Source organism: Aquarana catesbeiana, linkage group LG04 (genome assembly GCF_042186555.1).
Source record: "Aquarana catesbeiana isolate 2022-GZ linkage group LG04, ASM4218655v1, whole genome shotgun sequence".
In the NCBI taxonomy this organism is placed as follows: Eukaryota; Metazoa; Chordata; class Amphibia; order Anura; family Ranidae; genus Aquarana; species Aquarana catesbeiana.
This window is the reverse complement of record NC_133327.1, coordinates 583,758,202-583,771,924: the sequence shown is the minus strand read 5'-3', so window position 1 is coordinate 583,771,924 and position 13,723 is coordinate 583,758,202. Positions and strand designations below refer to the sequence as shown.

The following is a 13,723-nucleotide window of genomic DNA, read 5'->3' as shown; positions in this document are numbered from 1 at the left end:
CAGTGCTCCATGAGATGTTCAAAGCTTGGAATGTTTTTTTATAATCTAACTCTGCTTTAAACTTCTCCACAACTGTATCCCTGACCTGTCTGGTGTGTTCCTTGGCCTTCATGATGCTGTTTGTTCACTAAGGTTCTCTAACAAACCTCTGAGGGCTTCACAGAACAGCTGTATTTATACTGAGATTAAATTACACACAGGTGGACTCTATTTACTAATTAGGTGACCTCGGAAGGCAATTGGTTCCACTAGATTTTAGTTAGGGGTATCAGAGTAAAGGGGGCTGAATACAAATGCACGCCACACTTTTCAGATATTTATTTGTAAAAAAAAATTGAAAACCATTTATCATTTTCCTTCCACTTCACAATTATGTGCCACTTTGTGTTGGTCTATCACATAAGATCCCAATAAAATACATTTATATTTTTGGTTGTAACATGACAAAATGTGGACAATTTCAAGGGTTATGAATACTTTTACAAGGCACTGTGTGTATGAATGTGAGTTAGGGACCTTAGATTGTAAGCTCCGTGAGGGCAGGGACTGATGTGAAGGTACAATTTACAGTATATGTAAAGCCCTGCCTGCTGGCTCTATATAAGTAACTGAAATAAATAAAGATAAATACTGTACGAAACGTAAGTTATAAATTAACTCAGCAATCATTTTGTTAGTTTATCATTTATTTCAATAAAAACTTTGGACATTAAAGTAAAAACAGTATCAGATATATCAAAGCTCCTAAAATACATGAATATAAAAAAATGCAATGTAGAATCTTACAAATCTTAATAAAAATATATATCTTTAAAAACATACTAAACAGGTACTTAGATATTAGAATATTTGAGATGAAATAAAATATGTACCTTAAAGCTGATCTCTAGGCAAACAGCTAAATACACAATGAAAGTATATGTAAATACTTAAAGTTATGTAGATTCTGTTTTACCTGTGAAATAATTCCTAATTCTGTCCAGGCAATGCTGAGATCTGCACAGCCTTGTCAGACACCACCGTCAGGTTATTGATCTGACTCTTTTCTGCTCCAGGTAAGCAGTACAGCTAGGTCACCTTCCTGCTCAAGCTTGGTATTGGACAATGAAGAACCGGCAGCAGATTGTTGAGCTCATCCTACTGCTTCCTTCCTCTGTCAGCATATTCCTTGTCATCACATGTACATTACAGTTCACCTAGATATCTTCTAGTGCAACTCATCCCTCTCCCAGTGTGAGTGCTGCTGTACAGGAGATTGCAAGACATTTATATCAAGCCAAGTTCAAGGGCTTACACTATTGGTATTCAAATAGACATTCCATTATTTCTAAGAAATACATAACTGCATTACATGGCGTTTTCTTGTTATCTGCCCAGAGTTTAGCTGTAAGTGTTCTAGACAAGCTTATTCAACTTGTTTGTGTAGTGCAATGCTTTGTTACTCTGTTAATATTGGTAAAAATCTTTGTGATAAGAAGAATCAGTTTATATAATGTAAAGCTTTGGGTTATTTTCAACCATGCACCCCTATGGGTGCGTTATATGTGTCCCACCTCTGACCACTTGTGTAAAGGTGGTGTAAATAGCAGTTCATCATAGCGTACCTGCCACTGATGGGAACTTCATAAAAACTTACAGTTTGTCACTGGCTTAATAATTATACCTGGGATTGGGGTTCCCAGAGGAGTTCAGGAAACAAAGACACACTATATGAATTGCCTGCAGTATAGTCTGGGGACCAGTTATCCATATTTTAAAGTGGTTGTAAACCCCCCTAAACTATTCTTACATATAGGTAAGCCTATAATAAGGCTTACCTATATGTACTGAAAATATCTCCTAAACGTGCGCTGTCGGTGATGTCAATTGGGCAAGCGCAGTGTCTGAAATGGCCCTCCCTGCCGTTTCTTCCCCAGTGTGTGCCGTAACTGCCGGCTCCCACACACATGCACGGGAGTGATGTCTCGCGGCTCCGGCCAGTCACAGAGCCGGTGTCCGCAGCCCCAGAAGGAAGATGGGCGAAGATGGATGCGGCCACCAGCGGGGTCATCGCAGGCTTCCTTTGCAGGTAAGTGCCACCATTATGTCACCATTATGCTTTTACTTTGCAGGTGAATAAAGAGGAAGTAAAACCCATCAGGGTTTACTTCCTCTTTAAGTCATTAGTATACTTTAAAGAATGCCTCTGTCTTCTTGGCAGTAGAAGAAATTTTAAAGTGTACCATAAGAAGGATACAATTACTTTGGTGGAAGACCCAGTTTTAATTTTCCGTACTGAATGAGAGAAATATATTTCAATAAAATGGCTGCAATACATATCTGGTGGTTTGTTTTTTGATCACTTTTGTATTGATTATGATTTTTAGCTTCACTCCAAACTGTTGTTGAAGTTCTAAGTACTAGGGTTTTTAGAAATTAAATTTAAATGGTCAGTCCATCCAATATTGAAATTTTGGTTAGAGGCATTATAAACCTTCCTACCTACACCTTGGGGTTTATTTACAAAAACAGGAGAGTGCAAAATCTGGTGCAGTTTTGCATGGTAGCAATCGTCTTCAAACGCTATCTTGTACAATTAAGCTTTGACAAAAAATACCTGGAAGCTGATTGGTTTCTATGCAGAGCTGCACCAGATTTTGCACTCTCCAGTTTAAAGGATAGCTAAGGGCAACTCTAGTTTTAGCTAGAGTGGGAAGGGATTAGAATGCTTGTCAGTTTTTATTGCTGCCTTCCCCTCATTCAGGAGATTTACTGTGTCTATTTGTCCTGTTTGTCATTATCATTGAAAGTCCCCAGAAAAGTAATAGAAGGGAAATCTTCAAATGAGAAGACTAATTCTAAGGGCCTGGGAGTCCCCAAGGAATCCCCTAATTTTCAGGGATTTACTTTCCCTTCCTGTTTGGCTATTGGACAGGAAGTGAAGGGAAATCTCAGCAATGGGACACAGGTGGCGAAAAAAAAATCTGGCAAGGGTTATAACCCGCCCTTACTCTATCCAATATGAAAAAAAAGTCTTGCCTATAGTTCTACTTTAAGTAAATCAACACCGCGTGTGTATTTCACCTGCATAGGATGTGCATTGATCATATAGTTTCATGGTGTCATGTGTTGCCTTGTGTGCATAGCCTATAGTAGAGTAAATCACCTCATTCAAAAGTGAATGCACGACCAACGTTTGTAGCCTGACACTTCCTGTGAAGAAACTACATATGCCACAGCTTTGCAGGTGAGAGCAATCAACTAAACTGAAAGAAATGTGTTGGTTTTATCATATTAGCATTCACACATTTGTGATATAACACAGAAGAAATGGCAAGGCATGCACTGGATGCTAAGCCACCCAGAACAAGAAGTTCCGTCTGGTGAGTAGGGACAAGCAGGTGAATGAATATATGGACATAGGCGACATAGGGAAATCCATCAGTCATGATAATACTAACTGCAGTCACAAAATGTGAACCTATCATCACAAGATAAGGCAAACAAACAACACAGGGAATATAACTACATTATTACCTAGTTAAAACAATGCCTTAAAGTGCAAGTCCAGGCAAAACTTAACTAATGCTAAACCTGCTCTCTGCTACATTCTAAACCTAATTTATCTAACCTCATAAATCAAAAATCTCTGTACTTACCTATTCTGCAGCTGATCCAGTCTAATTTCCAGCGGCAGAAGCTGTGTGCAGGAGAGAACTGACAATCAGTGTTGCCAACCATCAGTATTTTTACTGGCAGCCAGTAAAAAATGGGCACTTTTCTCCTGCCAGTAAACGCCCGTAAGAGGAGAAGGCTGCCAGTAGGTGCTGGCGGGGGGAGCAGGTCAGGTGGAGGCAGTGTCTGAGCGTGTCGCGTGATTTCATGCTGGAATGGAGCCGAGCAGAGCGGTCGGAGCCTTGTGTGTGGGTCTGCAGGATGGGATTAAGGCAAGCCAGGAGCGGGACTGTCAGTGCTTTGTGGACTGGAGTGGACTGAAGGGACAGCCTGGCATGGAGCGAGAATGTCACTGTGACTCAGAAGGGGGGAATGTCCATGATCTGTGCTGCTGCACACTGCTGTCAGTATCACTGTGAGAGTCAATTTCATGTGTGCATCACCCATTATAATGTATTGACCACCTGAATCCTGTCCCTGAGCTACTTACTATATTAAAAATAAAATAAGAAATATGCATTTTGCCTTAATATCTACCCTAAATCACATTGCTAATTGCATATTGTACTTATTTGTAGCCCAAATACTGTAATTTGCACTTAAAACTGTAATTTTGTAGCTTTTGGAAATGCCAGTAAAAATGTGGCTGTGCCAGTAAATTTGGGGTGTCATGTCAGTAAATTTCAATCTGGTAGGTTGGCAACACTGCTGACAATGGCTGTGAAATAGCTGAGAAGTGACGTCACCCATAGACTTACTATGGAGCTTCCGTTGTCGGCTGCCTCTCCTGCACTCGCTTCCACATTCGCTTCCACACTGAAGCCACTGCTGACAGCTGATGCTGAGACCTGACAGGATTGGCTGCAGAATAGGTAAGTAAAGCGATTTTTGCTTTAGATAGATTAGGTCTACAATGTGACAGAGAGCAGGTTTAGTGTTAGTTAGATTTTACCTGAACTTCCACTTAAATGCCCCGTACACGCGACAGAAAATGTTTGATATGAGCTTGTTGTCGGAAATTCTGACCGTGTGTAGGCTCCATCGGACATTTTCCATTGGAATTTCCATCACACAAAATTTGAGAGCTGGTTTCAAATTTTCCAACAACAAAATCCGTTGTCGGAAATTCTGATCGTGTGTACACAATTCTGACACACAAAGTTACACGCATGCTTGGAATTAAGCAAAAGAGCAGCACTGGCTATTGAACTTCATTTTTCTCGGCTCATTGTACGTGTTGTACGTCACCGCCTTCTTGCCGTTCGGATTTTCCGACCAACTTTGTGTGACCGTGTGTATGCAAGACAAGTTTGAAACAACATCCGTTGGAAAGAAAACATGGATTTTGTTGTTGGAAAATCCTATCGTGTGTACAGGACATAAAGGCTGCAAAGTGTCCCTGTCTCTAATCATTTTTTTTAAGCACCCTGCGTAAGAAAATCAGTGATACTTACTTGCCCCATGGGAAATGAATAAAATAAAAGTCACTTCTTTTGAAAAATGCTTTTTTGAAAAAGAACTTTGGTGGCGACAAATTTGCTTTAATTGCACACAAAGTTCATATACTGTATTTTATATTCTGATGCAGTAACGGGAGCCCCCCTGCTGAAATATCTCTAATTTAACATTTAAAAAAGTCCAGTGTACCTGGGACCACAGGTTAACACATCCCCTCTTGAGAAATATTTGAAGATAGTGGTGCTTTAGTCTGTAGGCATCTGTCCAAAACTGAGCTAACATATTGGGGTAGTCTGATCCTTTTATGTTATAAATGTTGGCACAGGAATGTCAGTAAGTTAATTGCAGTGCCTTTTTTCAAGACAAAACATAGTTCCTGGATAATTGCATATTCTAAAGAAAACTAGTCTCCTAATTGCAAGTAGCACAAGCTCAGTATATTGTGTGTTGTTATAATAATATGTCTATATGAGGCATATAAAAATAGTAACAATATCAGACACATTACATTTACATTTACCTACTGACAATGTATTTACATGATATGAACACAAGAAGAATTGCAATATTTAAATCATATTGCAAAAAAAAGATATTACACATTACCAATCATCTACACATGGAAGGCCACCATTTTGTGTTAGCCTATCACCTTACTAGAAACTAGTGACATAGCTCAGGAGTCTGTTTAAAATGTTCAGCTCATTTCTAAAGCACAGCGGTTTGTGTATTACAAATGTGCATTGCACTCTGCTAGCTTTGGAAACCCATAAAAATGAATGAGGCCATAAACAAACAAAAAAAAAAGGCATTTGGAAAGCTTGGTCAGTTGACATGTAAATGTCACATATCAATTCTCTTTGCTGTGAAAAAACTCTGTGAACTCCTGCAGGCTCAATACTGCTGCCTGCCTTTGCAAGCAGCAGTATTGAGCAATATTGTGATTACTATAGAAAGCAGATATGGTTATCCACTTTCTGTTATAAATTGACCCCTCAGACATTATAGATGTGAAGTAATGTCACTAGATCTTAGTCAACTGCTAAGCTGTATTCCTGGAAAAATCGGTTGAATACATTTTGCTGTCTCCACTAAGGGTAGAAATTCAGTAAGCATAAGCAAAGAGATAACAAAGCTATAGAGTGTGTTTGAAATGTAGTTACAATGGTCCTAAGGTGTGCAAAGGCTACATATAAAATGCAATTCAGACAAAACACCTATAAATAATGAGTGATGTACTGTATATTATATCATTTTATTGCTTCCAGTGTGAAAAGGTGTGACCAAGGCACTAAAATGAGTACGGCCCAACTATTAGTGTTAACCGTAAGATGGAACTTGAACGATAATTCATTAGGCTGTTAACTGTCACCATTTCCAGGTCAACGATGTATTCTCTTGGCCCAGTTAATTGCTTTATCATGATAAGCATTGCACTGACTCCACTTGTTTGCTGGAAAACAAAAAATAAAACGGGATCGTGAAAATGTGCTTGTACTGGGCCTTTGCATCCCCCTTTGGAATGTGGATTTGATCATTGTGTAGGTAAGGAAGGAAGGAAAATGTTTCTGTGCTTCATTGAAATAGGAAAATGATTAAAAAAAGTAATAAAAAACAACCTTAACTGCTCTGTGTTATGGTTTTCCACAGAGCAGCCCTGACCCTTTTTTTGGGTCCCTTGCCGGCAGTCCTGACTTGTCCTCCCTGCTGAGTGCCCCCAAAAGCAAGTCTCTTGCTATGGGGGCACTAGAGCAGGCTTGCTCCTGTGCAGTGCTCCTATGAATGGGCACACAGAGCGTGGCTTGTCCCCACACCTCTGAATTCTCCTCATTGGCTCACTGGCTGTGTGTGTGTGTGTGTGTGTGTGTGTGTGGGGGGGGGGGGGGGGGGCAGACTGCAACCGGAAGGTTTTTTTTACTTTAATGCATAGAATACAATAAGGTAAAATACATTCTGCCTTTAAGACCACTTTAAGAAAGGAAGGAAGGAAGGAAGAAAAAAGAGACCATAAAAGGTGCATAATGTAAGAAGGGCCATTTTATGTGTCTAATGGAAGAGCCATTTTATGTGCCTTATGGGAGGAAAGAACACACTGCATTAATGTAGCTCATGGCAGGAAAGAAGGAAGAAAGGATGACATTTTTTGTTTAATACATATGTCATCGCTTTTACAACCTTGACACGTATTGTTCAACTAACTAGTGGCTTAACTTTTGAGGTGCCATTAGACTAATGATGTCATTTTATACAGGGACGTCTTACTGTTTTTTCATTTTAGAGTATAAAGCTAAAGTTACAATTTATCTCCCCATCAAAAAATGGCAATTAATGACATTGTAATTGTACTGTATTATGTCTGATAAAATCATTTAAAGTGAACTACAGAAAATTGAGTTCTGTAAACAGGGCTTTAATTTCTGCCCTAGTTTGTGCTGGCAATTTAATGGAGAGGTGGGGCTTAGCTCTTGGAGGGACAGGCTTTAAATAAACTTAGCTAAGTTTCTATGTGCAATTGCAAGAAGTATCCAGAAAATAATAGGAAATGTTTAGGTGGGAGATCTTGTACAAAAAAAGTGCAATTAGGTAAAAAATGAAGTCTCCCTGGATCTCCCAAGGAGAGAGATATGGGAAAAAGGGTATTTTAGTGTGCCAAAAACATACAGTCATAAACAAAAGCAATATAGAGTAAAACCAACAATATTTATTGGACACCATTAAATCTCTAGAAATGCATTCTAAAAACACATAGTAGACGCTACCAAGCTTATTATACAGCCAACAAAGCATTTGGAAGTAACGAGGAGTGGTAGGATCGACATGTTTTGCCCAAAATGGGCTTCTTCAGGATCCAACTTTTTAACTGGTAAGTAATACAAACGATACATTATTCTAACAGAGTATTAACAGCAGTAAAAAAGGGACACCCGCAAGAAAGAAGAAAAAAAAACAAAAAACAACCCTACTCTAAAAAGAATCATGCAGGAACAACAGACTTGGGGGGCAGTGGCAAAAGACAACAGAGCGCATGACCTGATAGGATAATCACCTAAAAGTTTAAAGAAAAAAGAGAAGCTGATAGAGAGATACTCGGCAGGTATAAAAATCGAATCAAATATAAAAGACAACAGCATTCATATAGTCAGTGAACTCCTCAGAAAGACATATATATATATATATATATATATATATATATATATATATATATATATATAGGCACCAAAAAGGCAACTCACTCTAAAGATAGTAGTCCTCCTTGTAGGGAAAAGTAGCCCAATTTAAAAGGTGTAAAAAAAAAATACTGTTGGTTTTACTCTTTATTGCTTTTGTTTATGAGTGTACTTTTTTGGCACGCTAAAATCCGCTATTTCCCCGTATCTCTCTCCTTGGAAGATCTGGGGAGACTACTACCACTATAACGCGAAAAGCAGTAAAATACTTGTAACTCACCCGTAAGAAAAAATCGCCATTTTCATTTCCAGTTTTAATCCTGAAAGTATTAATTGTATTAGCGTAGATCAATGTGGCTTGAATTTGAAAGACATCAGACGGCACAGGTCTGTTGGAACGGATGCTCATGTATTTGTAGACGATGCTGTATGGTTGGTCCCGACAAAGAGGATTCGTTACATGGCACACACAGCGACTGTAAAAGAGCAAAATGTGTCATGTTAACTTCAGTTTGTATAAATACAATTACAACTGCCTTTTACTGCAAGAATAAAAATGCTCACTGATACATCACGCATCTGTGTTTTGCTGATGAACTAAAGATTGCAGATAATCGTTAACACATGAGCAAATGTATTTTCTAGTAACAGCACACAAACAACATGTATTGGCAGGATTCCAAAATGATGTATTATTTTAAGACAAGTAATAAAAACTAAGGCAGACCTTAACTTGATATAGTGAATTTAAAATAACTGTATATTATGCCGCATACACACGACCGGTTTTACCGTCTGAATTATTATTATTATTATACAGGATTTATATAGCGCCAACAGTTTACGCAGCGCTTTAGGGCAGACAGTACAAGTACAATACAATTCAATACAGGAGGAATCAGAGAGCCCTTCTCGTTAGAGGTTACAATCTAGGAGGGAGGGTCAAGTTATACAAAAGGGTTATAGCTGTGGGGGATGAGCTAATGGAGAAAATGGTGCAGTTGTTAGATGGAGGCAGGATAGGCTTCTCTGAAGAGGAAAGTTTTCAGGGATCACCTAAAAGTGGATACATTTGGAGACAGTCTGACAGATTGGGGTAGGGAATTCCAGAGGATGGGCGAGGCTCAGGAGAAGTCCTGGAGGCAGATATGGGAGGAGGTGATGAGGGAGCTAGAGAGCAGGAGGTCTTGGGAGGAACGGGGAATAAACTCCGAAGATTTCTCTGACGGAACTCTAATGGAATTCCATTCAAGCGGTCTTGCCTACACACGGTCAAACCAAAGTCCGACCAAAGTCCGACCATCCAGAGCGCGGTGACGTACAGCACGTATGACGGGACTAGAAAAAGGAGGTTCAATAGCTAGTAGCCAATAGCTTCTGCCTTGTACTTGCTTCAGATCATGCGTCATTTTTGGTCTGTCGGAACAGCATACAGATGAGCGGTTTTCCTGATAGTAATTGGTTCCGTCGGAAATATTTAGAACATGTTCCTTTTCTTGGTCCGTCAGAATTTTCGAAAAAAAAAGTCAGATGAGGCATACACACGATCGGAATAGGCGATGAAAAGATTCTGTCTGACTTTTTCTGTTGGACATTCCGCTCATGTGTACTCGGCTTTAGAGTCGCCAGTGCCACACACACTTATCTTTTTCTATGATAGCCTTTATTCTGAAGTATTTCAACAAAACACCCACCAAAAGATGCAAGACACCATTGACATTGGTTGCTTTGTATGTACTTCCTCATGATAGCTAGATATCCTCTTTTGTCCCTCTTAATGACAAGAAGGCCTGAAATATATAGCCCCACTTGTGACATAACTGCCACATGGCATACTGGTGAGCGGGCATACAAAAAGGGTCAGGCTGACACAAAGGCAGTATAGGCTGCCCTGCTCTGCAGAATACACTGGAAAAGGGGCTCCCAGTTGGCTCTGCATTCACTTTGAGGTGTGGTCATCACTAGCGCCGGGCACCTGAGGGATGTGCCCCATAACTCCAGTTACAAGTGCCCTGGGTCCCAGGGCTGTGGCTTCCTGACATCTGCCTTTTGCAGTTGCCATGCCCCCCCCAGCTTGTCATGTTGCTTGACAGGAATTTCTAAACAAGGACACCTTCTTATTGGTCCTACTCTACATTTCATTATGCCCTTCTATAGAATACATCAGCTCTGGACTGTAAGTTACTGTGAGGTAGGGGGCAGGGTGGCTGCATTGTGTGCAAGGAGAGGCAGTATTGTATGTAAGAAGAGGGGGCAAGGAGGCTACATTGTGTGTGAGAAGAGGGACAGTAACGTCATATTGTATGTAATGAGAGGGACAGTGAATACTAGATTGTTTGTGAGCAGAGGGGCAGTGAGGCCCTATTGCGTGTGAGGAGAGAGAGCAGGGAGGTTGTCTTGTGTGTGTGAAGAGTAACAGTGAGGCCATATTGTATATGAAGAGAGGGACAGTGAGGCCATATTGTATGAGGAGAGGGACAGTGAGGCCATATTGTATGAGGAGAGGGACAGTGAGGCCATATTGTATGAGGAGAGGGACAGTGAGGCCATATTGTATGTGAGGAGAGGGACAGTGCGATCGTATTGTATGTAAGGAAAGGGGGCAGGGACGCTGCATTGTGTGTGAGAGGAGGGACAGTGAGGCCATATTGTATGTGAGGAGAGGGACAGTGAGGCCGTATTGTATGTGAGGAGAGGGGGCAATAATGTCATATTGTATGTGAGGAGAGGGACAGTGAGGCCGTATTGTAAAAGGGACAGTGAGTCCATATTGTATGAGGAGAGGGAGAGTGAGATCGTATTGTATGTAAGGAAAGGGGGCAGGGACGCTGCATTGTGTGTGAGAGGAGGGACAGTGAGGCCATATTGTATGTGAGGAGAGGGACAGTGAGGCTGTATTGTATGTGAGGAGAGGGGGCAATAATGTCATATTGTATGTGAGAAGAGGGACAGCGAGGCCGTATTGTATGTGAGGAGAGGGACAGTGAGGCGGTATTATATGTGAGAAGAGGGACAGTGAGGCCGTATTGTATGTGAGGGGAGGGACAGTGAGGCCGTATTGTATGTGAGAAGAGGGACAGTGAGGCCGTATTGTATGTGAGAAGAGGGACAGTGAGGCCGTATTGTATGTGAGAAGAGGGACAGTGAGGCCATATGGTATGTGAGAAGAGGGACAGTGAGGCCGTATTGTATGTGAGGAGAGGGACAGTGAGGCGGTATTATATGTGAGAAGAGGGACAGTGAGGCCGTATTGTATGTGAGGGGAGGGACAGTGAGGCCGTATTGTATGTGAGGAGAGGGACAGTGAGGCCGTATTGTATGTGAGAAGAGGAACAGTGAGGCCGTATTGTATGTGAGAAGAGGGACAGTGAGGCCGTATTGTATGTGAGAAGAGGGACAGTGAGGCCGTATTGTATGTGAGGAGAGGGACAGTGAGGCCATATTGTATGTGAGGGGAGGGACAGTGAGGCCGTATTGTATGTGAGAAGAGGGACAGTGAGGCCGTATTGTATGTGTGGAGAGGGACAGTGAGGCCATATTGTATGAGGAGAGGGAGAGTGAGGTGGTATTGTATGTTGGGAGAGGGACAGTGAGGCGGTATTATATGTGAGAAGAGGGACAGTGAGACCGTATTGTGTGTGGAGAGGGACAGTGAGGCGGAATTGTATGTGAGGGGAGGGACAGTGAGGCCGTATTGTATGTGAGAAGAGGGACAGTGAGGCCGTATTGTATGTGTGGAGAGGGACAGTGAGGCCGTATTGTATGTGAGGGGAGGGACAGTGAGGCCGTATTGTATGTGAGGAGAGGGGGCAGGGAGGCTGCATTGTGTGTGAGGAGAGGGGGTAGGAGACTGCATTGTTTGTGATCGGTTGACAAGAGTTTTTGGGAGGAGCAGTGGATTAGTAAAGGGTAAGGAGGGTCGCGAGGTGAGCAGTGGGAAAGTGGTGGTGAGCCCTGAATGAGGATGAGTGGAGGTGAGCTGTGAACGAGGGGGGTGGAGAGGCAAGCTGTAGATAAGGGGATGCAGCGGGGAGCAGCGGACAAAGGAGTGCAGAGACAGATATTGGATGATGAGGGTAAAAAGGTGAATGGTGGATGAGGGGGTGCAAAGGCAAGTGGTGAAAGATGGGGAGTAAAGGTGAGAATTGGACAAGGTGGGGAAGAGAGGATTAAAAGATGAGGGAGTGCAAGGGCAAGTGGTGGACAAGGGAATGTGAAGGTGAGTTGTGTCAGGGGAGCAGAGGTGGACAAGAGGTGCAGTGGGGGCAGAAGTGATTAGTGAAATTGGAGGGGGGGAAGGTTTTCGTTGTTGGGTTTTCTTAAGGTAGGGAGTGTTGTCGTTTTGGGAGGGGATTTACTGGGAGAGAGTTTGCTTGTTTTTTTTTTTTCTGAATGCTGTGTAAGTACTTCTAAGGTGTCGAGGTGCCATTGAGAATGAATGGCACTGCATTGAACAACACATGTAATGTTCATTGCCGTACATTACTGCAACGCAATAGTGTATATGAGCCCTTAAAAACCTTTATACATTTACACTATCAACAAATGCCTCAAGCGCTGACAGCATGAGCCATTATAGCCATGGGTAGAGCTGGGATACAATAGCAATCAACATTCCTTGAAGTGTCTCCTTGTTTCCTAATCATTTTGCAAAACTTACAAATAATGGTAAAAGTAACCAATTAAAAAAAAACAATAGCGCAACAAATCTTTAATGCTTGTTTTATAATTACTCTGTCACAAATGAAAGTCTTACAGACACATTAACAATCATTTTTTAAAACGTAAACTCTTTTTTTACGTATGCTTTTTTGCACACAGAATATAGACTAATAGGGCGTACACACGGTCGGACTTTGTTCGGACATTCCGACAACAAAATCCTAGGATTTTTTCCGACGGATGTTGGCTCAAACTTGTCTTGCATACACACGGTCACACAAAGTTGTCGGAAAAAACGATCGTTCTAAACGCAGTGACGTAAAACACATACGTCGGGACTATAAACGGGGCAGTGGCAATAGCTTTCATCTCTTTATTTATTCTGAGCATGCGTGGCACTTTGTCAGTCGGATTTGTGTACACACGATCGGAATTTCCGACAACGGATTTTGTTGTCGGAAAATTTTATCTTCTGCTCTCCAACTTTGTGTGTCAGAAAATCCGATGGAAAATGTCCGATGGAGCCCACACACGGTCGGAATTTCTGACAACACGCTCCGATCGGACATTTTCCATCGGAAAATTCGACCGTGTGTACGGGCCATAAGAGCTAATAGTTTATCCAAACCTACCTTACAGAAGAACTGCGTTTTCTTATAATGCCTTATACACACGAGCGGACTTTGCAGCAGACTTGGTCCGACGGTCTTTCCGCCGGACTTTCTGGCGGACTACCTGAACGGACGGACTTGCCTACACATGACCGGACATGACTTTCCTGC

General features: G+C 41.6%; 1 protein-coding gene across 1 annotated transcript in view; it reads right to left on the bottom strand.

Annotated features, from left to right (window-relative positions):
• Positions 1 to 668: 668 nt before the first annotated feature.
• The window catches only part of EFEMP1 (EGF containing fibulin extracellular matrix protein 1), a 170,914-nt gene continuing 157,859 nt past the window's right edge, over positions 669 to 13,723 (bottom strand). Inside the window, exons 10-11 of the mRNA XM_073628120.1 lie at positions 8,560 to 8,755; positions 669 to 6,565 (exon numbers count right to left, since the gene is read on the bottom strand). Coding sequence (XP_073484221.1) covers positions 6,404 to 6,565; positions 8,560 to 8,755 — 358 coding nt within the window. The 3' untranslated portion in view covers positions 669 to 6,403. The remainder of the gene's footprint in view (positions 6,566 to 8,559; positions 8,756 to 13,723) is intronic.